Source organism: Chionomys nivalis, chromosome X (genome assembly GCF_950005125.1).
Source record: "Chionomys nivalis chromosome X, mChiNiv1.1, whole genome shotgun sequence".
NCBI lineage: Eukaryota > Metazoa > Chordata > Mammalia > Rodentia > Cricetidae > Chionomys > Chionomys nivalis.
In genome coordinates this window covers 107,834,930-107,861,811 of record NC_080112.1, presented here as the reverse complement: position 1 = coordinate 107,861,811, position 26,882 = coordinate 107,834,930, and the positions used below count along the sequence as shown (strand labels likewise).

Below are 26,882 nucleotides of genomic sequence, written 5' to 3'. Positions count from 1 at the left end.
CTGTAGACCCAAACACAGAGAAAGTTTATTACATGATACAGCTAACTCAGACCATAATCTAATATTTCAATTAAATGAAAAGCTTTTGTCTACACTAAGGTTAGTCTGATATGCCAAAATCACTAAGGCAAAGCTTTCTTTTCCAATACTGGGGATAGAATCCAGAGCTTCATGCATGCTAAGCAAGCATTCTACCACTGAGCTATATCCCCAGCCCAAAGTTCTTTTCTCAAGAAATAAAACTATTCAGTGTACACATATTTGGTGAGAAAAAGAATACTCAAAAACAGATCGAAATATATGTTTTAGATTTTCTGTAACTCTTGGTAAGGAACTCTCTTGATATTGAATTCAGAAAGTAAAGAAAAGGGAATGTAATGTTAGTAAGTACAGAAATGGCTAAAGTACAGGAAGGGGTTTTGGACTATGCTGGTGCTAGTTGTAAAATCAATGCATATGGGGACTGTATCTTCCTGATAGATGTTTCAGAGTTTGCCAGGGATTGAGATATGTGGCTAGGTGTATCATATTCTTAAAATGTAACTCATTTTTCCAGCAATAGTTTTTTCTTTTCCTAAACAAAGGAGGTAGGAGTCTCACTTAGAAATACAACATATAAATAATTATTAAGGTTCAAATATCATTGTCATTAAACACCTATTCTATTTCAAATACATTCTTTCTGCTACACTTTCAAATTGAGGAACAGTAGCTTTGTACTGTGACTAATTTCTGTTATTCCTCTTTATTAATACTCAACACCAGGGTTTATTAGTTACTTTTAACTTATTTTTTAAAATATTTAGATGCTGGAGACCAGCCATGGCCTTATGCATATCAGGCCACTGAACTGTATTCCCAAGCCCTAATTAGTAACTGTCAAAAAAAAATTACCAGTTGTAGAAACAACACTTTTAATCCCAGGATTTGGGTGGAAGAGGCATACAGATTTATGTGAGTTTGAGGCCAACCTGGTCTACACAATGAGTTCTGAGCCAGTGAGAAGACAGGGTGAGATCTTGACCTTAGAAATACATACATAAGTTTTAAACATGGGCTGTGCATGGTAGGTAGTACATGCCTTTAACTCCAGCATTTGGCAAGATGAGATGGGCTGATTTCTGTGAGTGTGAGGCCAGCCACAACCATATATAGTAAGACTTCATCTCAAAGATAAATTAATTTAAAAAAAAAAAAGCAAAGCAGGTGGTGGTAGCACAAGTCCTTAATCCTAGCACTCAGGAGGCAGAAGCAGGCAGATCTCTACAAATTCAAGGCCAGGCAGCCTGGTCTATAGGACAGCCAGAGCTATTACACAGAGAAACCCTGTCTCAAAAACAAGAACAAAGGGGGCTGGAGAGATGGCTCAGTGGTTAAGAGCATTGCCTGCTCTTCCAAAGGTCCTGAGTTCAATTCCCAGCAACCACATGGTGGCTCACAACCATCTATAAAGAGGTCTGGCGCCCTCTTCTGGCCTGCAGGCATACACACAGACAGAATATTGTATACATAATAAATAAATAAATAAAAAACAAGAACAAAAAACTGATAGACAATGACTTTTTTTGAGATAGGGTCTCATATAGCTTAGGATCACCATGAACTTCTGGCCCTCCTGTCTCCACCTCTCTCATTCTGGGATACAGGCACCAGGCACGCTATGTATCTATGTCTGTCTGACTGATGTACTTCTGGAGACTAAACCCAGGACTCTGTATGTGCTAGGCCAACACTCTACCAACTGAGCTACCGTCCCAGCCCAAGGATGTCTTCTGATCACAATATTTTTGTTCTTTTATATCCTATGTGGACAACAAGATAAAAATTTAAGTGGCGGGGGCTGGAGAGATGGCTCAGAGGTTAAGAGCATTGCCTGCTCTTCCAAAGGTCCTGAGTTCAATTCCCAGCAACCACATGGTGGCTCACAACCATCTGTAATGGGATCTGGTGCCCTCTTCTGGCCTGCAGGCATACACACAGACAGAATATTGTATATGTAATAAATAAATAAATATTTAAAAAAAAATTAAGTGGCATTTCTCAAATGAATTAACTGTAGAAATAAGGACAAGTAGAGTAAGTAAAAAATATATTCTAAAAATATTCCTATGAGGTTAGGGATGTGACTCAGTAGTGGAATGTTTGGCTAGCAAGCACAAGGGCCCCATTTTGATCTCTATCACTCAAAAATAAACTAAAAAAAAAAAAGACTTTCTAGGATCACTTTACAGAGCAGCTCATTAGGTGACATGCTGCAAATGGGCAAACCGAGAGGTGAGTAAAACCAAAGTGAACGGGAAAAGAGATTGGGTTATGCTCATACTGAGAGGGTCATCCAGAAATGGTCTGAGCCATTCTATGCTGCCTGATATTTTTACATGCGAAAGGAGTAGAGCAGGAAAGGAGGTTTGGCAAGGAAAAGGCTAAACTAAGGTTAAATGTGGATATACAGCTTTTAAGCTCAATGTTCTAAAGTGAAAGTTTATGTACACATTAAATAACAAATTACATTCCCCAAGGGGTTTCTGTATTCCTTGTTCACAAAGATTTCCAATTAGAGTGGACAAACACATGTTAGGCTAAGAAATACTACAAATTTATGAAAATATTAGGAGGCTACCTTTCTAAACAGGAAGAAATTTGAAATGAAAGGTCAACCTTCTAAGGCAACATTCTAACACTTGAATAGTGGTTAAACTTCATTAATTATTTTAAAGGCCATTTTGGCCTGGTTCACTGAAACTAGTAAAAGACTGAGAATAAAGTACCTATCTGAGGTACTAGAGGAAATCACTGGCAAAAAAAAAAAAAAAAAAAAAAAACCTCACATGGATGCTAATAAGGAATTTGTGCTTATATCAAGCAGCAGATGCTACCATTAAGGTCAATGTTTTTCAAACTGGTCATAACCCACTAGTGGGCTGAGAGTCAGTTGTAGATTAGGATCAGCATTAGTAGGGGGAACAGAGGGTAAGATGAGATTAATAGCTTATGGACAAGCCAGTAAGAATAACATGAGTTAAAATTTACTGCACTTTATGTAGTTGTAGTTTTATGGGTTGCAAGATAAACTGCATTTCTTACTGTAGACCATGGGAAAGTGTTTCTTTAAAGCCGGTGGGGCACAGAGGGCCAGGAAGGTAAAGAACCCTTAATACAGGAGTTACTGAAGGAGTAATTGTAGTCAAATCAGAAATATTTTGATGTGGGAAGGTCATTTGTCTATCTGTTACTTTCATTGGTTAATAAAGAAACTGCTTGGCCTGATAGGTCAGAACATAGGTGGGTGGAGTAGACAGAAGGGAAGGGAAGTGAGGGACAAACGCAATGGAGCCAGCCGCCAGGTCAGACATGCTGAATCTTTCTCGGTAAGCCACCACCTCGTGGTGCTACACAGATTATTAGAAATGGGTTAATCATCAAGATATGAGAACTACCCAAGAAAAGACTAGAGCTAATGGACCAAGCAGTGTTTAAATGAATACAATTTGTGTGTTGTTATTTCAGGGCATAAGCTAGCCAGGCATCTGGGAGCCGGGCAGGGTGAAAAGCAGGCCCGCAGCTCCTCCTTCTACAATATTTCTTCAAATGACAAAAGTTGCTGGAAGGGATATTGCTAAGGACTAAATTCCTCAATTCATATGTTGAAGCCCTAACTGCCAGGGTGACAGTATCCAGAGATAGGAGTGGTGACAAGTTGAATAGGGCTTTTACAAAAAGAGGAAGAGTCACCAGCACTACCTCATTTACTTTCAACACTGTCCTGCCCCAATGCAAGGACCCAGTAAGGTGGATGGTTGGCTGCACGCATGTCATGAAGAAAACCTTCACCAGAAACCTAACCTTGTCTGACATTCATTCTAACTTTCTAGCCTTCACAACTGAGAAAGTAAATGTCTATAGTTAAAGTCATTTTGTGGTACTTGGTTTTGACAGTCTGAGAAACAAATATAAGCACTACATTATTTTTTTTATTACATTTGCTTGTGTGCCTGTATGTGTATGCTCACATGTGAGTGCCACCGTGCATGTGGAGGTCAGAGGACAATTTTAGAGAATTGTGTTTCTTGTTCTCCCTCATATACATCCCAGGGATCAAACCCAGGTAGGTTGTCAGGATTGACGACCAGCACCTTTACCTACAGAGCCATCTCATCAGCCCTGAACCATATATAGATTGCAGTCATTGGAATCTCACCAAATCTGGACACTGATTTTAAGTTGTTTCTCATGATTAATACCAATTTCAGAGAAAACTTTCAAGCTGCTTGATAGCAAATTTTCAACTATTTAAAACCTGAAACAAAAGTATACAGACTAGTTTGATAAAAGTAGACAAAAACTTATCATTTAACCTTCAGTCATTAAAATACGTTTATTACAACCAGGGTTGGACAAACACAAAGGGAAATGAAGCATCTAACTGAGTAACTTGAGAGAAACTTGTAATTCTTAGATATTTCTAGAACAGGAGAAAGCTACCGTGACTAACTCATCTTGTGGCTTGGCATCAAGAGTATCAGCATGGTCAACTCTGTGGGGGCAGGCCATTCAATTATGGCCAGCAACACAAATCAGAGGTTCAATAGATTTCAATTATTATAAACATATCTAATGAAATGACTTTAAAATTAATTTTGAATAAGTGAATGGAAGTGATGAGAAAAACTGAAAAACATGAAATGGAAAAATTAAGGCTCAGAAGGTAGCGTCTGAATCATCAGTGAGAGGTGTTCAAGAAATCACCCTACATGAATGCTTCAGCCACTAATTTCACCAAATTAGAGGTAACAAAAGGGACACTGCCAAGTGAATTTAATTTGAAGTAGAGACCGTGGGTGGTTTGGAAAAATACTCCAATCTGTATGGCTTTCAGGACCTTGTCAAAAGCATTCAATTAATGCCCTTTCACAGTAAAAGCTAAGTTGATTGCTTCTCACAAAACAGAAAAATTGCATTTCACCTAAAATGATTCAAAGTTGATGGTGCTCAAGTTCCTTTACTTATTCAATATTTACTGAGACTGTCTTGTTAGACATGCAGCACTAAAGCACAATATAATTTAGCAGTATAAAAATAAGCACAAATTTGATAAACATTTCAAAGAAAAGGTTGATATAAGGATTTGGCTCTAAATTTATGAGTTTAGACTGGTCTAGTATATCTTCAAAGGTTAGAAAAATAAGATTTGAGGAGTCTCTAGTGACTGACAATGTCCCTTTAACAAATGTCTATAGGAAGCACATGCTGTGAATATTTTACTGTGTTCTATTAACCAAGTTATTATTAGTGCCATGGTTTCACCCACCCTGTCCCCAAACATATTTTAGTATAAGCATCTTACATAATAAACTCCTGCCCCAGTCACTGTTGCTCCTACAATTAAGAAGTATACTAGGCTGCTGCCATCTTTTTCAGAAGCACCTGTAGACGCTAGCGATCTAGAAGGGGATCCTAGGAGATGACACTGCACAACTGTAGGTAAACATAAGGCCAGGAAGGAGACAAAAGGAAATAGAAAAGGCACTAAGTATTAATGAATAAACATTTAATGCAAATGCAGAGAAGCATTTTTGTTACTGTGCTAAAAATTGAAAAAGAAAAAAAGTTAAAAGCTGCTCCAGTATTGGAGGAGAAGGCCTCTTCCTCAAAGTACAGGATCAGGCAAATTTTTATCTATTTATTGCTCTGATTTGAGTTACAACTGGCAAGAGCTGGCTACTCTTCTTGTACATTTTGGAGTCAGCTTAAGGTATGAGACTATGGGTAACTTCAAATAATTTTCATGCCCCCTCCCCTTAACCTAGTGACAGAGGAACAAAAATAATTTTACTATTATCAGCAGAGAAAGAACTAAGATTGTGATGGTATCGAACCATTTGTTCTTAGTATGTAAAGCAAACAGCTTTCTTTGATCAAGGATGTTAGCAGGTGTCATCAAAGGCGATTTATTCAACCCTACAGGATTGAGTTTTAGATGGATCTGCTTAGTTACAGTACACTCTGCCAAGTTAAAAACAAAAACAAAAACACCCACAGAATAAATCACCTGCGACCTGCTAAGATGATCAGTTCTTTTAAGGAGATATAACCATGCTAACAGTATGTACCAATTAAGTACTGTTTCTCAACTCCCCTAAACTCCATTGTACAACTGGAGATACTAGACACATTTCTATAATTTAGTCTTTGAGTGAGAGCCAGGGATTTAGTTTTCCTATCATTATCTTAATAATGAAATAAGAAATAAGAAAATGCTTAATAATTTTTATTGAAAGCTGTTTTGTAAATGGTCAATCTCAAGCTAAGAAAAAAAGACTTTAAAAAATTGATAAATACATTAAAATGAGATATTGTGCTTAGGAGCTGCAATGAACATTGACTTTGCTTACAGGTTACTTTATCACAATCAAGAGAAGAACAAGGGTAATGTTGTGGGTTAGTCAAGCCTCAGGAAATACAGTTTTCAAGCAAAGAATAAGAAGTGAAAAGTGCAAAGAACAATCAACATAAATCAGTAAATATCAGTCATTCCCAAATCAGCTCCCATAGACATTTTAAAGAAGGCTTTTTGGAAGTTTTCCTATAGGAGAAAGCAGAATTAGTTGCAAAAGTTTTGAAGCAGAGTAGTACTGAGACTATCAATGGGAGCTGTCTGGCAGCTTCTCTACACAAGCTGCTTTTTTACTTACATATGCACCAGCTCCTATTGTTGATAAGCCCACAATAAGGACTAACACAGAATTATCGATTTTGCCCCCCGATGAACCAGAGCTAGCCATTTGTCTTGCCATCTGGAGTTCTAGAGGAACACACCATCGCTGGAACAAGTTGCCTAAAGGAACACAATTTGTTAACACACACACACACACAAATAGAATAATTAACACATGTTTATGATTAAATATCAATGTACTATAGAAATAAAGAATTATACCTTGGGTTTTACAATGTTCACTGTTCTATGACCAAGAAAAACAAAATAAAAAATGTACACATAAATAATACAGATATTTATGTACAACCTACGGTAACAGAACTTTTTTTTGAGGCAGGGGTGGACTTTGTAGCCCAAGCTGGTATCAAATTTGTGATCCTTCTAAACCGACACTATCATACCCAGCTTAGCTGTTGGAGTTCTCAAGAGTACAATTTAAACGTTATCCAATGAGAACATTCAAAGCTTCCAGAAAATTGGTAAAAAAAAGAGCAGTTCATCAAATATCTTTACACCTTCACCATAAATGAAGTAAACACACCAAGATAACCTATTTAATAGGTAGGTCATCCCTCAGTATCTGTGGTGGTTTGAGTCCAGATTCCTAGATTTAACTTAAACTCATATATGCTCAAGTATCTTATAGAATATGGTACAGAATTTTCATACAACCTATGTTTATAATCACATATACGTCAAATCATGTCTAAATTACTTATAATGGTTAATATAATGCAAATAGTTGCTATATTATTTAGGGAAAATAATCAAAAATAGAAAGTTTGTCTATGTTCACTACAGATAATGATAGAAGCTTCATTTATTTAGTTAGTTAGTTTGGTTTTCAAGACAGGGTTTCTCTGTGTAGTCATGGCTGTCCTAAAACTAGCTCTGTAGACCAGGCTGATCTCAAACTCACAATGACCCCCCTGCTTCTGTCTATGGAGGGATTGGGTTAAAGGCATATGCCACCATGGCTTGGCCTAACTTAGTAATTTTTGTTGTTGTTGTTTTTCAAGACAGGGTTTCTCTGTGTAGCCCTGACTGTCCAAGAACTTGTTCCGCAGACTAGGCTAGCCTTGAATTCACAGAGATCCACCTGCCTCTGCCTCTTAAATGCTGGGGTTGAAGGGGTGTGCCTAGTTTATTTTGTTTTTTGTTTTTAAACAGGGCTTTACCATGTAACCTGGCTGATCTGGAGTTCACTAAGTAGTCTGCCTCAGCCTCCCAAGGCATATGTCATCACGTTTAATTAAAAAGTATTTTTGATTAGTAGTTGAGTGAATCCATGGGTGTGGAACCAACAGAAACATAAGGCTAAAAATATACAAAACTGACCACAGACTACCTGGGACATTACAATGCCCATTTCAAGAACAATCTACTTGGCTCAAGCCTTGCTTAATTACAGCCCTGGAACACACAGTTCTGTCTTGTATGAAAAGTAATATGTCCTAGAAGAAACATTAAAGATCAAAAGGAAGTCAGAACAAAAATTTCATAGAGAACTTAATCTCTCAAAATAACTGAATTTCTGCTCTTAAGTATATTCCAGAAATACAAAATGTAAAGTGTCTAGCAATGTCTTGCAGTTTCTCATTTAACATAATAGTCATTTTTATATTAGCATTTGTAATAATATGTTCATGAAAATGTTGAGACATTACAGATTTCCTTTTTCCCAACGGATGCAGAGATTTTCATATGAGGCATGGCCTTAGTGTCTTCTCAGTGATTAGACCTCATAGGTGTTCACCACTGCTGGAAAAGTGATTGTTTCCAGCTTTGTGGATGGTCTGGTCTCTGTAACAATTAATCCTGCTGGGTATAAAAACAGTCCCCAAAAGACAAAAGTCTATGTTCCAATAAGATTTTATTTATAGCCACTAAAACCTAAGTTTTATATACTGCTTAAGTATTAAAATATTATTTGTTACTAAAGTTTTCTTGGCCATTTAAAATATACAAACACTGCTAGATATGGTAGCTCACACTTATAATCTTAGTACTAGGGAGGTTGAAGCAGGATGATTGCTGCAAATTTGAGACCAGGCTGCGTTGCAGTATGAGAATGTCTCAAAAATACCTAAAAACTATAAAAAATGTGAATAAATAAAGCCTTGACATGGTGGGTCATGCCTATAATTCTAATTCTAGCACTTGAGAAGGTGAGGTTGGACAATCCTAAATTGAAAGACAGAACTCTAAGTAGTGGTCCTAGGACAACTCAGGTCACAAAGCGAGACTCTCTCAAAAAATATTTCAACAAGAAGAAGTAAAATCCACTCCACTTGTGTAGTGCACAAAAGTAGCAGCTATTTGACCATGTTTGGCTGAGTATGTACACTTTGATCTAGAGCAGTGGTTCTTTTCCCACCACCACCGTGGGTTCCAGGGATTGAAGGCAAGTCTTTCCCTTGTCAGCGAGTACCTTTGACTGCTAAGTTATCTCACGGGGTCTTTTTTGCTTTGTGAGACAAAGTCTCCTTAGGCAGACCAGGGTACTCCTCTGGCCTTAACCTGATGAGTACTAGAATCACAGGCTTGGTTCACCACACAGAGAACTAATCTCCATTTCTAATAAGGTCCTGACACTAACCTTGCAAATAGGAGACTACTTGGAAAAACCAGGGGTCTAAAGGCTGATCTTTGAGTTTTTATCCTAACTAGGTTTTAAAAGACAGAGGCTGCCAGGTGGTGGTGGCGCACGCCTTTAATCCCAGCACTTGGGAGGCAGAGGCACGTTGATCTCTGTGAGTTCGAGACCAGCCTGGTCTACAAGAGCTAGTTCTAGGACAGGTTCCAAAGCTACAGAGAAACCCTGTCTCGAAAAAAAAAAAAAAGAAAGAAAGAAAGAAAGAAAGAAAGAAAGAAAGAAAGAAAGAAAGAAAGAAAGAGGCGCCGGGTGGTGGTAGTGAATGCCTTTAATCCCAGCATTTGGGAGGCAAAGGCAGGTGAATCTCTTGTGACTTTTAGGCCACGCTGGTCTACAGAGCTAGTGCCAGGACAGGCTCCAAAGCTACACAGAGAAACCCTGTCTCAAAAAGAAAAAAAAATAAGAAAAGAAAAAAAAAACAAAAAGAAAAAGACCAGAGGTCAAGCACAGTGGAAGTTACACATTAGTCAGAGAGCTATATAGTAAGAATTGGGCCTTAAAGAAAAACAATACAAAATACAAACAAACATACAAAAAAAGAACAGAGCCAGGTCTGGTAGATCAGACCTGCAATCTTAGCTACTCCTGAGACTGAGGTAATTTCATAAATTCAAGGCCTTACTGTAATACAAAGTGAGTTAAAAAACTAGCAAGATAGGGCCGGGCGGTGGTGGCGCACGCCTTTAATCCCAGCACTTGGGAGGCAGAGGCAGGCGGATCTCTGTGAGTTCGAGACCAGCCTGGTCTACAAGAGCTAGTTTCAGGACAGGTTCCAAAGCTACAGAGAAACCCTGTCTCGAAAAAAACCAAAACCAAAACCAAACAAAACAAAACAAACAAACAAACAAAAAAAACCCAGCAAGATGCCGGGTGGTGGTGGCACACACCTTTAATCCCAGCACTTGGGAGGCAGAGACAGGTGGATCTCGGTGAGTTCGAGACCAGCCTGGTCTACAGAGCTAGTTCCAGGACAGGCTCCAAAACCACAGAGAAACCTTGTCTCGAAAAACAAAAAACAAAACAAAACCAGCAAGATCAATGTAGTGAGACCTTAGTTTAAAAAAATTTTTAAAGGGGTTGGGGATACAGCTCAATGGTAAGGTGCTTACCTAGCTTGTGCAGGACCCTAGGGCCAATTTCTAATACTGTTTAATTTTAAAAAGGTTTTAGTAGTAGTATCCTATATAATACTTCCAGAGATGAAAAAAGCAACACTCTGCCCTTTCCTTTCACAGTGTCAGGGTACAGGGGAACTAAAAACAAGTATACAGACCTGCAGTCTTGAGACAATAAGTATTTTAGAACTCAGAACAGTTTTAAGTATATAGTGCACATACCTAGCATAGGAAGGGGCAGGAATCTAGGCTCAAACCTATTAATATTTCTAAGAGAAATTACATTGTGGCATCAAAAAAATTAAATTAGGGGCCAATGAGATGGCTCCATGGTTAAGAATACTTGCTGACAAGACACCAAAAGATCAAGGGGATACAAACTGGAAAAGGAGAAGTCAAACTCTCACTGTTTGCTGATGATAGGATAGTTTACATAAGTGATCCCAAAAATTCTACCAAGGAACTTCTACAACTCATAAACACTTTCAGCAATGTAGCAGGATACAAGATTAACTCAAATCAGTAGCCCTTCTGTACACAGTACACAGATGATAAAAGGGCTGGGGAAGAAATCAGAGAATCAATGCCCTTCAGAATAGCCACATACAGCATAAAATATCTTGGAGTAACTCTAACCAAACAAGTGGAAGACTTGTATGAAAAGAACTTTGAATCTTTGAAGAAAGAAATTGAAGAAGACACCAGAAAGTGGAAAGATCTCCCATGCTCTTGGGTAGGCAGAATTAACATAGTAAAAATGGCAATCTTACCAAAAGCAATCTACAGATTCAACGCAATGCCCATCAAAATCCCAGCAAAATTCTTCAAAGACCTCGAAAGAACAGTATTCAACTTCATAGGGAAAAGCAAAAAAACCCAGGATAGCCAAAACAATCCTGTACAATAAAAGAACTTCTGGAGGCATCACAATCCCTGACTTCAAACTCTGCTACAGAGATACAGTACTGAAAACAGCCTGGTATTGGCATAAGAACAGACAGGAGGACCAATGGAACCCAATAGAAGACCCGGATATCAATCCACACATATTCGAACACCTGATCTTTGACAAGGAAGGAAAAAATATCAAATGGAAAAAAAAGAAAGCATATTTAACAAGTGGTGCTGGCATAACTGGATAGCAACATGTAGAAGAATGAAAATAGACCCATATCTATCACCATGCACAAAACTCAAGTCCAAATGGATCAAAGACCTCAACATAAAGCCAGCCACGCTGAACCTTATAGAAGAGAAAGTGGGAAGTACACTTGAATGCATTGGCACAGGAATCACTTCTTAAATATAACTCCAGCAGCACAGACACTGAAAGAAACAATTAATAAATGGGACCCCCTGAAACTGAAAAGCTTCTGTAAAACAAAGGACATGGTCAACAAAACAAAATGACAGCCTACAGAATGGGCAAAGATCTTCACTAACCCCACATCAGACAGAGGTCTGATCTCCAAAATATACAAAGAACTCAAGAAGTTGGACACCAAAAGATCACATAATCCAATAAAAAATGGAGTACAGACCTAAACAGAGAACTCTCAACAGAGGAATCTAAAATGGCTGAAGGACACTTAAGGAAATGTTCAACATCCCTAGTCATCAGAGAAATGCAAATCAGAACAACTCTGAGATTCCATCTTACACCTGTAAGAATGGCCAAAATCAAAAACACTGATGACAACTTATGCTGGAGAGGTTGTGGGGAAAAGGGAACACTTCTGCATTGCTGGTGGGAATGTAAACTGGTACAACCCCTTTGGATGTCAGTGTGGCGATTTCTCAGAAAATTAGCAAACAACCTTCCTCAAGACCCACTTTTGGGTATATATCTAAAGGATGCTCAATCATGCCACAAGGACACGTGCTCAACTATGTTCATAGCAGCTTTGTTTGTCATAGGCAGAACCTGGAAACAACGTAAATGTCCCTCATCCGAAGAATGGATAAGGAAAATGTGGTACATTTACACAATGGAGTACTACACAGCAGAAAAAATAACGACATCTTGAATTTTGCAGGAAAATGGATGGAGCTAGGAAACATTATTTTGAGTGAGTAACCCAGACACAGAAAGACAATTATGACATGTACTCACTCATAGGTGTTTTTTAAACATAAAGCAAAGAAAGCCAGCCTACAAACCACAATGCCAGAGAACTTAGACAACAAGAGAGACTTACATAGATATAATCTACATGGGAAGTAGAAAGTAGAAAAAGACAAGATCTCCTGAGTAAATTGGGAGCATGGGGACCCTGGGGGAGGATTGAAAGGGGGAGGGGAGAGGCAGGGAGGGAAGCAGAGAAAAATGTAGAGCTCAATAAATATCGATTAAAAAATGAAAAAAAAAAGAATACTTGCTGCTTTTTCAGAGAACCTGTGTTTGGTTCTCAACTCCCACACAGTGGCTTCCAACCATCTGTAACTCCAGTTCAGACATTCTCTTCTGACCTCCATGAACAACAGGCATGCATGTGGTGTACATATATACATCCAGACAAAACACTCATAAAATTAAATAAATCTATTGACAGGAGATGGTGGCACAGGCCTTTAATGCCAGCACTCAGAGGCAAGAGGGTCTCTGTGAGTTTGAGGACAACCTGGTCTATAAAGGGAGTTCCAGAACAGCCAGAGAAACCCTGTTTGGAACCCGACCCTCCTCAAAAATAAATAAATAAATAAGTAAGTAGATAAATAAATCTAAAAATATTAAGTAGCATCTTTCCAACACAGGTCAAATTTCACACTGGAAGTGGGTTACACAAATGTGATCATCCTATTTCAATTTCTGAAATACAATTAAGAGACTTTAAATCTATACTCTTCAGCGAAGAAAATCATTTTTGCTTTATTCTTCACGGTATCTTCTCTAGCTTAGAACTCTTTGTTGTCATGAAATAAAATGATTTAATTTTTAGACAATAAATTATTAAAATAAGGTGGAGAGTGGTAGTGCTTGCTTTTAATCCCACCACCTGGGAGGCAGAGGCAGGCAGTTTTCTGTGAGTTCAAGGCCAGCCTGACCTACAAATAGAGTTCCAGGAAAGCCAGGGATATACAGAGAAACTGTCTTGAAAAATGAAAATATACATTAAAATAAAAACCCCAAGTTTAGCTCTTTTTTTCTTCTTTTTCTGAGGCAGGGTCTTGTTATGCTGCCTAGGCTAGCTAGCGTCAAACTGGTGATTCTGCAGACTTGGTCCCTAAAACCACTAGGATTGATTGCCCTCCATTTTAAGCTATGAAACTATTTTCATGCCTTTCTCTTCATAGTCACAGAATTTCAGAGCCCCAACGGAACCATCCACCACCTTCTTCACTTGTTTTACAAGAAGGTGACTTACTCCTGACTTCCCATTACTGTAGCAGTTACTTGTTTTAGATGTTCTGCAGAACAGGCCAAGATTTTGTACTTATACTTAGAATGCAATTCCCAATAACCCAATTTGTGCTTGTGTAACAGTGCCTGATATACAGTAGGTATAAATAATTTTTTTAAGAGTGAGGGCATAACTGCGTAGCTGTGGCTGGCTCAGAACCTGCTAAGTAGACCAGGCTGATCCCGAACTCACAGAAATCTTCTGTCTCTGCCTCCAGAGTGTTGTCTTTCTAATTTGATCGATATTGACCAAACTTTTGATGTTGTTTTCTTTTTCAGATGAGAATTTAATATGTAGCTCTGACTTGCTTTGAACTCATGACCCCATACCCCAACCTCCCCAATACTTTCAATGGACATTTATTTCTATTTGTTTTGTTTCTTTGAGACATGATCTCATACTGTAGACTAAGCAGGGTTAGAATTCACTCAAAATCTTGGCAATTCTCCTGCTGGGATTACAGGAATGAAGCATGTCTTTGGCATTGACTAAAGAAACTCAGCAACCTCGGTTCTCTTGTGATTTGCATCAAGCACATTTTCTCATATGCAGAATAGCAGTAGTTACTTCCCCCTCCTAAACCAAAAGACTGGGAGTTTATCCTATCTGTTCCTGTGTCCTAAGCATCTCTGTACAGTTTCTGAAACACTAAGTTCCCAGTGAACGGTTTCTTTTTTCTTTGAGAAGGTTTCTAACCCAGACCCATTAATTTCATGTTGCTTAATAAAAATGGCAACTTTAAGTACCACAGACTATCAGTAGAGTAATACTTTAACCTGTAAGCTCATTTTTGGAGGCCTCAAAATTTCCTATTATCCATATTCCCAGAGCTTTCCAGAAACACATTCATATGCTGAGGGGCTTAGGAATCCCAAATGATTAATAAGTCTATATGCTCTTAAAACTTGATTCCTAAACCGGGTGGTGGTGGCACACGCCTTTAATCCCAGCACTAGAAGGCAGAGGCAGGCGGATCTCTGTGAGTTTGAGGTCAGCCTGTTCTACAAGAGCTAGTTTAGGACAAGCACCAAAGCTACAGAGAAACCTTGTCTCGAAAAACCAAAAACAAAACCAAACAAACAAACAAAAAGAACTTGATTCCTAAACATCAAACTAATTTTTCCAACATGGATAAAACACAGCCTATTTAATATGCCCACTGTAGTTAGATGCCTTTTTATAAATAATGCAACAACTATTTAATTTTATCAGCCTTTAAAAAAATTAACAACCCTTGCTGGAATTTTAGAAGAATAAGAATGATAACTATAGTACAGCATGAACCATTCTTACAAATGGCACAGAAGAAAAAGAACACTTTAGATAACAGAAAAAAGAAACCGTTCACTGGGAACTTGGTGTCTCAGAAACTGTACAGGATGCTTAGGACACAGGAACAGATAGGATAAACTCCCAATCCTTTGGTTATGAGAAAATATGCTTGAAGCAAATCACAAGAGAACCAAGGTTGCTGAGTGTTTTTTTTTTTAATCCTTAAGCCAGTGAAAGAGAAAAACAAGAGTCGCTATTTATCTAAAACAGTATTTCTCAAATTTACCTGGTCATATGAACTCTAAGAGTTTGCTGAAATACAGATTCCAGGACTCTATCCAAGAGAATTTTATTCTCAATCTCAATGTTTCTTTTGCAGATCCTGGAGAAGATCTGGGTTTATCCTTTATTCAAATCATATAACCAGGCAACTTTAGGAAATATGACCTAGAAGAATGTTAACACATGTCAGCAATTCCCTCAAAGCATCTTTTAAAAAAATCTAACAGCCAGGCGGTGGTGGCACACACCTTTAATCCCAGCACTTGGAAGGCAAAGGCAGGCGGATCTCTGTGAGTTTGAGGCCAGCCTGGTCTACAAGGGCTAATTCTAGGGCAGGCTCCAAAGCTACAGAGAAACCCTGTCTCGAAAAACAAAGAAAAAAAAAATCTAACTTATTGGGGGCTGGGGAGATAGTTCACAGCTTAAGAACACTGACTTCTCTTCCTGACTACTCTTCCAGAGGTCCTGAGTTCAATTCCCAGCAACCATTAAAAAAAAAATCTAACTTATTAACTGATTATAGAAAAATTTATCCGCCAAAGATTTTCTTCTGAAAACCCTTGATTAGGTAGGATAAGTAGAGAAGAATCATCTAGGCTTTAAAAAGATGCCACCAAGCACTCTAAAGGCTAAGACAGAAGGATCATGAGATCAGGATTTAGCTACATGGTGAGTTGGAGAGAGGGTGTACAATTGAAATACATACCAAGATCCTGTCTCAAAACATCAAAAACCAGCGTGTCATTTAGCAGTGTCCACAATCTAGGATTCTAGGTCATAAGGAGTTGAGTTCCTTCTTTTTTTTTTTGATTTATTTATTATGTATACAGTGTTCTACCTGCATGTATGTCTGCGTGCCAGAAGAGGGCACCAGATCTCACTGTAGATGGTTGTGGGGCCACCAGGTTGTGGTTGCTGGGAATTGAACTCAGGACCTCTTGAAGAGCAGTCAGTGCTCTTAACCTCTAAACTATCTCTCTAGCCAAATGTTCAGCTTCTTCTTTATTTTTTAGAGATTTATTTATTATGTATACAACATTATGTACGTCCGCACGCCAGAAAAGGGCGCCAGATCTCATCTCATTACAGGTGGTTGTGAGCCACCATGTGGTTGCTGGGAATTGAACTCAGGACCTCTGGAAGAGCAGCCAGTGCTCTTAACCACTGAGCCATCTTTCCAGCCCCTCAATTCCTTCTTTAAAGATGAAAAGATTCAATCTAGGATAAACACCCCTTTTTTTGAGACACAGAGTTTCTCTGTGTAACAACAGCCCTAGCTATAATGTAACTAGCTCTGTAGACCAGGCTGGCCTTGAACTCAGGGAATGCCTCCCAAGTGCTGACATTAAAGGCCACCACTGCCCAGCTTTTTTATTTTTTTCCTATTTTGGTTTGCTTCAGAATCAGTCCCCCCAATCTTTACTGAAGACTCCTAGTACTGTTGTTCAGCCGATGGTGCCACAGACAACATCTGGTGTTAAGGCATAGCCCCAGCACAACCCCAGCTCTTACTGAAGGCCCAGATTTCATCTGCTTCTATCACACCACTATTGCAGTCACAGATACAGCCCTCACTACAGAAGCCACAGCAGAAAGGTATTAAATGGAATGTATCATCGTTTCTTATTTCTTATTTTTCTTTCTTTCCTTCCTTCCTTCCTTCCTTCCTTCCTTCCTTCCTTCCTTCCTTCCTTCCTTCCTTCCTTCATTTTTTCGAGACAGGGTTTCTCTGTAGCTTTGGAGCCTATTCTGGAACTAGCTCTTGTAGACCAGGCTGGCATCAAACTCACAGAGATCCCCCTGCCTCCGCCTCCCGAGTGCTGGAATTAAAAGCATGCACCACCACCTGGCACGTTTCTTTCTTTTTTTAAAAAAAAATATTTTATGTGCATTAGTGTTTTGCCATGGTTTCTGGGTCCCCTGGAGTTACAGACAGTTGTGAGCTGCCATGTGGGTGCTGGGAACTGAACCTGGATCCTCTGGAAAAGTAGTTAGTGCTCTTAACCACTAAGCCATCTCTTCAGTCCCTCCTGTTGAATACCTTTCAATCCCAGCACTCAGGAGGCAGATCCATGCAGGCAGACCTCTATGAGGCCAGCCTGGTCTACATGAGTTCTACGACAACCTGGGCTGCATAATAGATCCTGTCTCAAAAAAAGATGTTATGATTCCAAATAAAGAAGAAAAGTCAAATACTTGAACCTTAGGTCAGGGAGTTAGTGATCAGTTTGACAAAATTGGCAGCATAATGCTTGGTGGAAAAAATATTACAGAACACAAAATATTATCAACCCCTTCTCAGTAATGTATGCAAACACAGAGTTATGGTTTAGTTATCTTAATCATTTCTGAAAAGAGGCAGAAAATCCACATAAAGCAGAATAGCAGCTACTGAGGTTTCAAGAACAAAAAAGCAGAGTATAATGGAAATGAATCTAAAAATGGTGAGAGGTGAAGATGCTTAGTTTCAAGGCAGGCTCAAGGTTAACTAAGCCAACAAAGAAAGCCAAAAAGAATTAAGTTTTCTAACAACCTGCAAAGTATTCGTGGGAAGATGAAGAAAGGGAGAGTGGTATATAAACCTTGACTCTTGCTCACCTCTGTGAAAGCATATGGCAGATGATGCCATGTGAATAGGAAATCAGATTAAAGGCAATGGAGCCACAAAATATTAATTCTTACAATGAAAGTATCATAAATTCTTTTTGAAATTGTAACCTACCCCCTCTCATTTTTAAAGCAGATGATGTCATACTCTGATTCATGGCCAAAAGACAAAAAAGTGTGTGCAAAAAGATGGATGGGGGGGGGGGGGGAGTCTGGAGAGATGGTTCAGTAGTTAAGAGCACTGGCTGCTCTTCCAGAGGTCCTGAGTTCAATTCCCAGCAACCACATGGTGGCTCACAACCATGAGATCTAGTGCCCTCCTCTGCTGTGTGGGCATACATGGAGGGAGAATGTTGTATACATAATAAATAAATAAGTTTTTTTTAAAAAGATGGATGGGTATGTCAGGAAGTCATAGTATTTTTACAAGAGACTGCCTTCAAGCAAAGTCATGCAGTGGAAAAGAAACATGTAAGTCTGTATTTTTTCAACAGCTCTAATACTGTAATCAAATGAATGCTTTTTTTTTTAAAGAATCGTAGATTTTATTTATTTATTATGTATACAACATTCTGCCTCCATGGATGCCTGCAGGCCAGAGGGCGCCAGATCTCATTACAGATGGTTGTGAGCCACCATGTGGTTGCTGGGAATTGAACTCAGGTCCTCCGGAAGAACAATCACTGCTCTTAACCGCTGAGCCATCTCTCCAGCCCTCAAATGAATGCTTAATTGATGAGAACTTCTGGTTAAAGCCAGAATTCTGGTAAAAAGCTATGTATTGAGTAAAATAAAAACACAGAATTAGAAAGGCTAGTATCTTCAGGTTATCTACATCTGTATGATTTTTTCACAATTTACATACAACACACCACTATTTCCATGCACAGAACTCATACAAATTATATTCACTGGGTTTTTAGGTAAGCCAGAGGGTTTTTGTTGTTGTTCTTTATTTCTTTGTCTGTTTGTTTTTGCTAAAACAAATTCTTAAATTCTAAGAAGTACTTCCTAGGACATAAATCAGCTAGCTCACACCTTTTTTTGAGACAGGGTCTCAACTGTGTAGCCCTGGCTGGCCTAGAACTTTCTTCCTGGACCAAGAAGGCCTTGAATTTAGAGTTCCGCCTGTTTCAGCCTGTAGAATGCTGAGATTAAAGTCACATCCACCACACCCAGAAGATAACACCTATTAAGAAACACTTTACTCATTCCAAGAATTTGCAAAGATCCTAACAATCAAAAGGTATTTTCCATGGCTAAAATGCACTTTGTAAAAAGTCATTCATTCCCACAAATCTGTATAGGTTGAAAATAAGCTGACTCAGCCGGGTGGTGGTGGTGGTGCACGCCTTTAACCCCAACACTCGGGAGGCAGAGGCAAGCGGATCTCTGTGAGTTCGAGGCCAGCCTGGTCTACAAGAGCTAGTTCCAGGACAGGTTCCAAAAGCTACAGAAAAACCCTGTTTCAGAAAAAAAGAAAGAAAAAAAAAGAAAATAAACTGACTCAAACCATGCTCAGATAAACCCATGGATATTGGATGCACAATAGGCTAATTTCTGAAAAGAGAACCTAATTCATGCTTAACTGTTTCAAGTCAAACTTTAGGAAGCAGGGTAGGGGTGGAGCAATAGATTAGGGGCCTAGAGACTGGCAGAGTAGCTTTAGCTCTACCTATTAATTATGTGACCGTTTGCAAGTAATTTCTTTTCTCTGTTCCTCAATTTATTATCCATAAACTGAGTGGGTTGATGTTTACCACAAAATCCCTTCCAGCTCTAGAGTTTAACGAGACAACTTCCCTGAGAACAATGCAGTGTGTTCTAATAATTTTCATTGAAGAATGTAAGACCATCAGGAATTGCAGTGTGTGGGCATCTCAAATCAATTCTGAGCTAATTCTCTCCATGTCTGGTGTACAATTGAGTCCTTACTGGCGCTACGCCGTTTCCACATCGTGGGGCATTCAAATCTACAGCTCTCATGAGGAGTTTTGGAAGGTAGAAAGAATAATCTGATTTACAAGAGAAACTTGGGCATAGGGCTGTAACAACCAATACATGGCAACGACCGTTTGACCTCAATGCTTTAAAAGGGCAAGGTGGCAGCGATGGTCAAAATGCTGTGGCCAGGCGTATTGTTATCCGCAAGTTAGAAATAAGTCCCAGAAGGCCCCACACCGACTTCTGGGGTTCAAATCTCTTGAAGGTCAGGTCGGCACAAAAGTGCTGATTCCTCAGCTTGCAAACTCTGGGTTCGTATCCCGCCAATTTGGAATTCTTATGATGGGAAGTTTTTTTTTGTTTTTGTTTTTTGGAAGGACGGGGGAGCTCTGCAAGGGACGGAAAGCCTGTAGCACCAAGGCCGTTGGACTTTGAAGTAGGAGAAGGGGTTGTCCGGGACGGGTCAGTTACTCACCTGGAAGCCGGTTCTTCTGTCTTGGCCTCTGGACGCACACCGTCCGCACCAAGGGCACGAGTTTCTGCTTGAAAGCACCCGCCATGCCTCCACACCGGAACATTTCGGCAACCGCTACTCGGAACCTCCCGCTCCTGCTCCTTCCTTTTCTTCTCACACACCTTCGAACGGGTCAAATACCACGGGCCCCGACCCGCTCCCCCCTCTGGTCACACGCACACCACGCAGGCTCCTCCTCCCAGTCCCGAGTGGACATTGGATAGAGAAACCGGCCCACTAGAGCCGGAGGGAAAAGGCACTGAGGCTGGAGACCTACTGCGCAGGCGTAATGCTCAGCGCCGCCTTGCAATTGGTCTCACGGTAATGAGTCGTGCGCATGCGTGCAGCTGCCCACGCGGTCTGCAAAAAGCCGGGTCCCGCCTCCGGATTTGCAAGTTTCCGCGAGTTTGTGGCCCTGTGGTAGGTTGAGCCGCTTAGGCAACCGGTCCCAGGAGAGCCTTGTGCCTGACGGCTGTGGGCGGTGCTACGGCACTGTCGGCGATGGGAACTGACACACGTCACAAAAAACCGACTCCAGAACCTTACTTTCTTTTTTGTGTGTTTTAGGCAATTGGCTATCAGCCATTTAAGCCTTTCTGAATCTCTTCGTATTATCCAATGGTGGTCTCCCCAACTCCGAGTCAGCGCACCTAACTTTCCGAATCCTGAATAAACTTCCGTCTTTTACAAGTAACTGGCACTTTCTCCTGCAGCCCTTTTTGGGGGGCTAGAGTGGGGGCGTGTACTCCCCCTGTTCTTTCTCTGTGTCACTTTCATAATGCTGTACCAAGTGCCTCGGATAATCTCGCGCTATTATGGCTTTCGTGCTTGAGAAGAGCATGCTGACAAAAAGTTTATGCCTGACAGATTTTCTGTGAAAGAAATCCTGAGCAGTACTGAGAAAGCTGTGGGAGATACAGAGCAAGAAGTGAGAGAAAATAGGTCTTTTGCTCCCCTGTGGAGAGAACACGCACACCGTTTTCAAAGATTTGAATTGCATATTAAGTATGAAATGAAGCCGGGTGGTGGTGCTTTAATTCCAGCACTTAGAGGCAGAGGTAGGCAGTTCTTTGTGAGGTCAAGGCCAGCCTGGTCTACAAGATCTAGTTCCAAGATAGGCTGGAAAAACAAAGCAAAAAAGTGTCTAATGAAGCTGTGTGTCGTGGTATAACGCCGGTCCTCCCACTGGGGAGGCAGAGGCAGATAACAAGTAAGTTTGAAGCTAAGGTAGTTTATACTAGGCCAGTCAGGGCCTCGTGGTGAGGAGACCCTGTCCCTCGCTATTGACCAGTTCTATGAAAGAGGTTTTTATGGATATGAAAAGTATGGGGAATGATCTCTGTTTAGCTGGGGAAATGGGATCTATTGGTCATTTAAATGATACCACAGAGTCAATTCAAGAGAGGGGTTTAGCCGGGTAGTGGTGGCGCACACCTTTAATCCCAGCACTTGGGAGACAGAGGCAGGCGGATCTCTGTGAGTTCGAGGCCAGCCTGGTCTACAAAGGGAGTTCCAGGACAGGCTCCAAAGCTACAGAGAAACCCTGTCTCGAAAAACCAAAAGAAAAAATAAAAATAAATAAATAAATAAATAAATAAATAAATAAATAAATAAATAAATAAGAGAGGGGTTTAGGATGGAATCCCAAGGGGACAACCTAATGTGGATGTGTTATTTGAGCTATGTCTTGAAGGATGATCAGTAATCTAATAGTGGAGGAGAAAGAATAGTATTTTCTGCCGGGCGGTGGTGGCGCACGCCTTTAATCCCAGCACTCGGGAGGCAGAGGCAGGTGGATCTCTGTGAGTTCGAGACCAGCCTGGTCTACAAGAGCTAGTTCCAGGACAGGCTCCAAAACCACAGAGAAACCTTGTCTCGAAAAACCAAAAAAAAAAAAAAAAAAGAATAGTATTTTTTGAGAGTGAACACATTGAGACCAAAAGTAATATTTTTAGGGTTTAAGCATGTTGACCTGAACTCCACAGGGACCTAGGACCTCTGCTACTTGGACAAGTTACCCGATTGCCTCAACTGGTCTAGAGACAGTTGGACTTAAGAATGCAAGCCTATAATTCCTCAGCACATGGAACCTCATTATGAATTCTAGACCAACCTGAGCAACATAGACTGTTTCAAAACAACACCCTGGGGCTGGGAGTATATTTCAGAGGCAGAGTGACTAACACTACAAGGTCCTCTGCTCAGTTGAAGCACCACACAAAAACCCTCTAAGGTTTTAAACAGCAATAACAAAATAAAATTTCCAGAAATAGAGTTCATTTTCAGGAAACAATGACAGAAGACATACTGTGTCAGGAAGTGGCGATAAGGACTGTAAGTGTGATGGAACCAAACTTGAACTGTCAAATGAATTTGGACCTAGTCTTTGCAAGTGATGAGAGTCCCCCTTTTTTTTTGTGAAAGTGGATAGGGGATGCAATTGCAAAGGCATATTTTAGGAAGTTTAACCCAGGAAGCAGAATTCGTTGCACGAAAACACCAAAAATGTCATTATCCATTTGGCAGATTAGATCAATGTTTAAAATTGCAAGTAATGAAGCCAGGAGTGGTGTTGCATACGTGTAATGACAGCACATGGGAGGCAGAGGCAAGAGGATCAGGAGTTCATTCTGGAGTTGGGGTGAAAGCCTGGGCTACAAAAGACCCTGTCTCAATTTTTTAAAAAAAGAAAAAGAAAACAAACAAACAAAACCCAAGCAGAATGTGATGGCACATGCCTTTAATCTCAGCACTGGGGGGGGGGGGGGACAGATGCAGGCAGATTTCTGTGAGTTGGAGGCACCACCACCGCCCTGTTTAAGATTTACTTTATTTTGTCAGAGGTGGTGTAATCCTTTAATCCCAGCACTCAAGAGGCAGAGACAGGCAGATCTCAGTGACTTCAAGGCCAGTCTGGTCTACAGAACTAGTTCTAGAACAGCCAGGGCTACACAAAGAAACCTGTCTGAAAAAAAAGAGATTTATTCTATTTTGTATGTATAACTGTTTTCCTTGCATGCAAGTCTGTGCACCATGTGCACACCTGGTGCCCTCAGAGGTCAGAAGATGACGTCATATCCCCTGGAACTAGAGTTATGGACAGTTATGTAGATGCTGAGAACTGAACCCCAGTCATCTGCAAGAAGAAGTCCTCTTAACCACAGACCTGTCTTCCCAGCCCTCATGAGTGACAATTTTTTATTTAAATCTAGATATGCTTTGGGGGATAAATATTGAAAATATCAATTCCAGAAAAAATAAATACATTTTATATTTTAAATACTTAGCTATTGTTCCTTGTTATTTCTAGAAACCCATAGTATACTGAGGAACTGGGGCAAGAGGAGCACTTGAGCCCAAGAGTTTGGGAGTCAACTTGGAATAACACAGTGAGATCCAATCTCTTAGCAACATCAGGTTAATAATAAAGGGGTTAATAACAAACATGCATTCATTTAATACAAAGTCAATTATGGCTGCTGATAAAGACAGCTTTGGAAAATACTATCAAAATTTTGATAGTCAAATGCAATTATGAAACAACTGAATATATTAAAAACAATTTGATAATGCATGTATAATTAAAACAAAAAATCAGTGTAAAATACACATTTTTGTGATAGGTACAATGAGGCATTTCTCTTGTACTTTTGCTGAAAAACTATACCCTTTTTACCCTAGCAATGTACTCACCAAACTCATTCCAAAAGTATATAGTAACAAATACTTCCCTAGGATTAAAAACCTAAAAACCTATTGTGAAAAATCATATTTCTAGAAATCAAATTTTAAACTTACAAAGGTAGACCCGGTGACAATTTTGTTTTGTTTTGTTTTTTTTTTTTTGTTTTTCGAGACAGGGTTTCTCTGTGGTTTTGGAGCCTGTCCTGGAACTAGTTCTTGTAGACCAGGCTGGTCTCGAACTCACAGAGATCCGCCTGCCTCTGCCTCCCGAGTGCTGGGCCCGGTGACAATTTTTAAAGATTTATTTATTTTTATCTTATGTGCATTGGTGTTTTGCTTGCATATATGTCTGTGTAAGGGTGTTAGATCCCCTGGAACAGGAGTTATAGCCAATTGTGAACTGTCATGTGGGTGCTGGGAATTGAACCTGGGTCCTCTGGAAGAGCAGCCAGTGCTCTTAACCGCTGAGCCATCTCTCCAGTCCCCAATTATTTTTTTTGACAGAAGCATGTGAATAATTTAAGCAGATTTTTTTTTATCTTGAGATAAGCTAGCATAAATTTTACCCATAAACTGACAGAACCGCTTTCCACTGAATGTAAAGGAGGTGGCATCAATGGTTATTTCCCCTTGCTTTTTTTGGAGAATGTCTCCTATAGCCCAATCTGATTTCAAATTCACTATGTAGCCAAGGATAACCTTAAACCTCTGATTCTCTTGCCTCTTCCTCCCTGGGACAAGCACTGTATCAACTGGGCTAGCCCTCCTATCTTATCATTACAGCTACTCTTCTAAGGGTATGGATCACTTGAGGCATCAGGGCTTTTTTTTTTTTTTTTTGGTTTTTCGAGACAGGGTTTCTCTGTGGTTTTGGAGCCTGTCCTGGAACTAGCTCTTGTAGACCAGGCTGGCCTCAAACTCACAGAGATCCACCTGCCTCTGCCTCCCGAGTGCTGGGATTAAAGGTGTGTGTCACCACCGCCCGGCAGGGCTTTTTTTTTTTCAACAAGAAATAATCAAATAATAATTTCTATCATGTAGAAAATATTCAATTAAAAAACATGATGATTGTTGGCATACATAAGAATGGTCTTGGATTAAGTAACTCCTTCTCTGGATGGTTTTAATGTTGACTAGTATAATCAAGGGCTTTAGAAATGGGTGACCCACATGTATGATAAAGGACTATAAATACATGTCCTAACTCAAGAATAAGATTAAGTAGAATGCTGTGTTTTGAATAACTTGAACTTGGCTAAGCAATCACATTCCAATATGCTTACACCCACATCACTGAGGTACTGAATTTTTTTTTCCTTAGTGAAAATGAATTTATTCACATTGACTCTTCCTTGTAGATCAGTTTCATATACAAAATGGCAGCTCATGTGTGCTGCTGGAACCCATGACTTTGATGACATTAGCAATATCTCACATATGGATGCTAATGGCATATGTTAGTACTACCTTAGTCTATGAAATATGAGGGAGATGAGAAAATTTCTAAAACAAACAAAATGGGTGCTCTTTATTATATGCAAATTGTACCTAAATTGATTTCAGACAAATTCTGAACATGAAAGTCACTTTTGGGAGAAGGAACATGGGTCGTGATCAAGCTGTGTGATAGTTTGTAAGCCTTGGGAAGCTGCCCTCTGACATCGTAAAAAAAGTTGTATTCATTTATCATCTTCCAAGCATAATCTAGGCTTCTGGCAAATTAGACCCAACCACTCTGTTCTACATTCACTTTCAGGGGGTGGGTGAACCCTCCTTGGGATTCTCAATTCCCTTTGAAACTCCGCCATTCTGGAACAACTTATGACTCTATGAAGGCTCAGGGTGTCCGGAATTGTGGAGTTTATGCCATGTCCTAAGTGCCCTCATCTCGACCTGGAATGGTTAGCTACAGAAACAAAGTCCCCCTTTGCTGGAGCTGTCCCCACTAGTTCCCCCCCCCCTCCTGCCCTCTGTATGGCCCTCTCCCGCGGCGGGCCTTCCCCATTGGCCAGCCAAACACAACCGACTGTAGCAGCCAATGGGAGCCGCCCTCTTGAACATTCAGAGGGTGGGTGCTCGTGGTGTGATGAGGGGAGGTTGGCGCCTGGTACGCGCCCCCTACATCTGGCAAGTCTTTGACAGAAACTGTAACACCCCTTACACACTCACACCCGTGCCCCGTGTCTGCCTCCTTTCAGCTGCATGAGTGCCCTCCATAAGCCACTGCGTGTACCGGTGTCTTGTCAGCGCCCTCCCCAATTCCTTAGGCCCCAAAGTGCACCTGCTCCCTCAATCAGACCGAACACCTCTTTATCCTAAGACTTGCGGAAGGCAGGGAACCACGGTGGCACAGCTGTCAGCTGCTGTGGAGCTGAAAGAGGAACCTCAGATCCACCACCTCCTAGTGCTGCACCGCACCCGAAGCTCTCCAGTGATGCCTTAGGGTACAACTCTCTTTGTCCTCCCCAGCTGCGCTCACTGTCCACTCACCCCATGCGCTCTAAGTTAAGTGGGGGTTGGAAGCCTGAACCCCACCACGGAACTAGGGGCAAGAAGGCAAGGCTATTCTGGGGTGGCGTGTGTCACCCTCCTCAGCCCTTCCCCGTTCTGCTTAGGCTTTCTCCCTCATGTGTCCCTGGGGTCCAGACAGGGGAGGGTCTAGGCGAAGACGCCGCACAGCCTGAGCCTG

At 40.4% G+C, this 26,882-nt stretch overlaps 1 protein-coding gene across 3 annotated transcripts in view; it reads right to left on the bottom strand.

Annotated features, from left to right (window-relative positions):
• Window positions 1–20,762, bottom strand: part of Aifm1 (apoptosis inducing factor mitochondria associated 1) — a 44,229-nt gene extending 23,467 nt beyond the window's left edge. The window contains exons 1-2 of one of the 3 annotated variants that reach the window (XM_057760003.1): window positions 20,471–20,762; window positions 5,345–5,475 (exon numbers count right to left, since the gene is read on the bottom strand). In XM_057760003.1, the coding sequence (XP_057615986.1) occupies window positions 5,345–5,475; window positions 20,471–20,573 (234 nt within the window). In that variant the 5' untranslated portion in view covers window positions 20,574–20,762. Of the gene's footprint in view, window positions 1–5,344; window positions 5,476–6,692; window positions 6,836–20,470 lie in introns of all 3 variants that reach the window. The other 2 variants (XM_057760002.1, XM_057760004.1) reach the window with 2 other exon arrangements.
• Window positions 20,763–26,882: the final 6,120 nt, after the last annotated feature.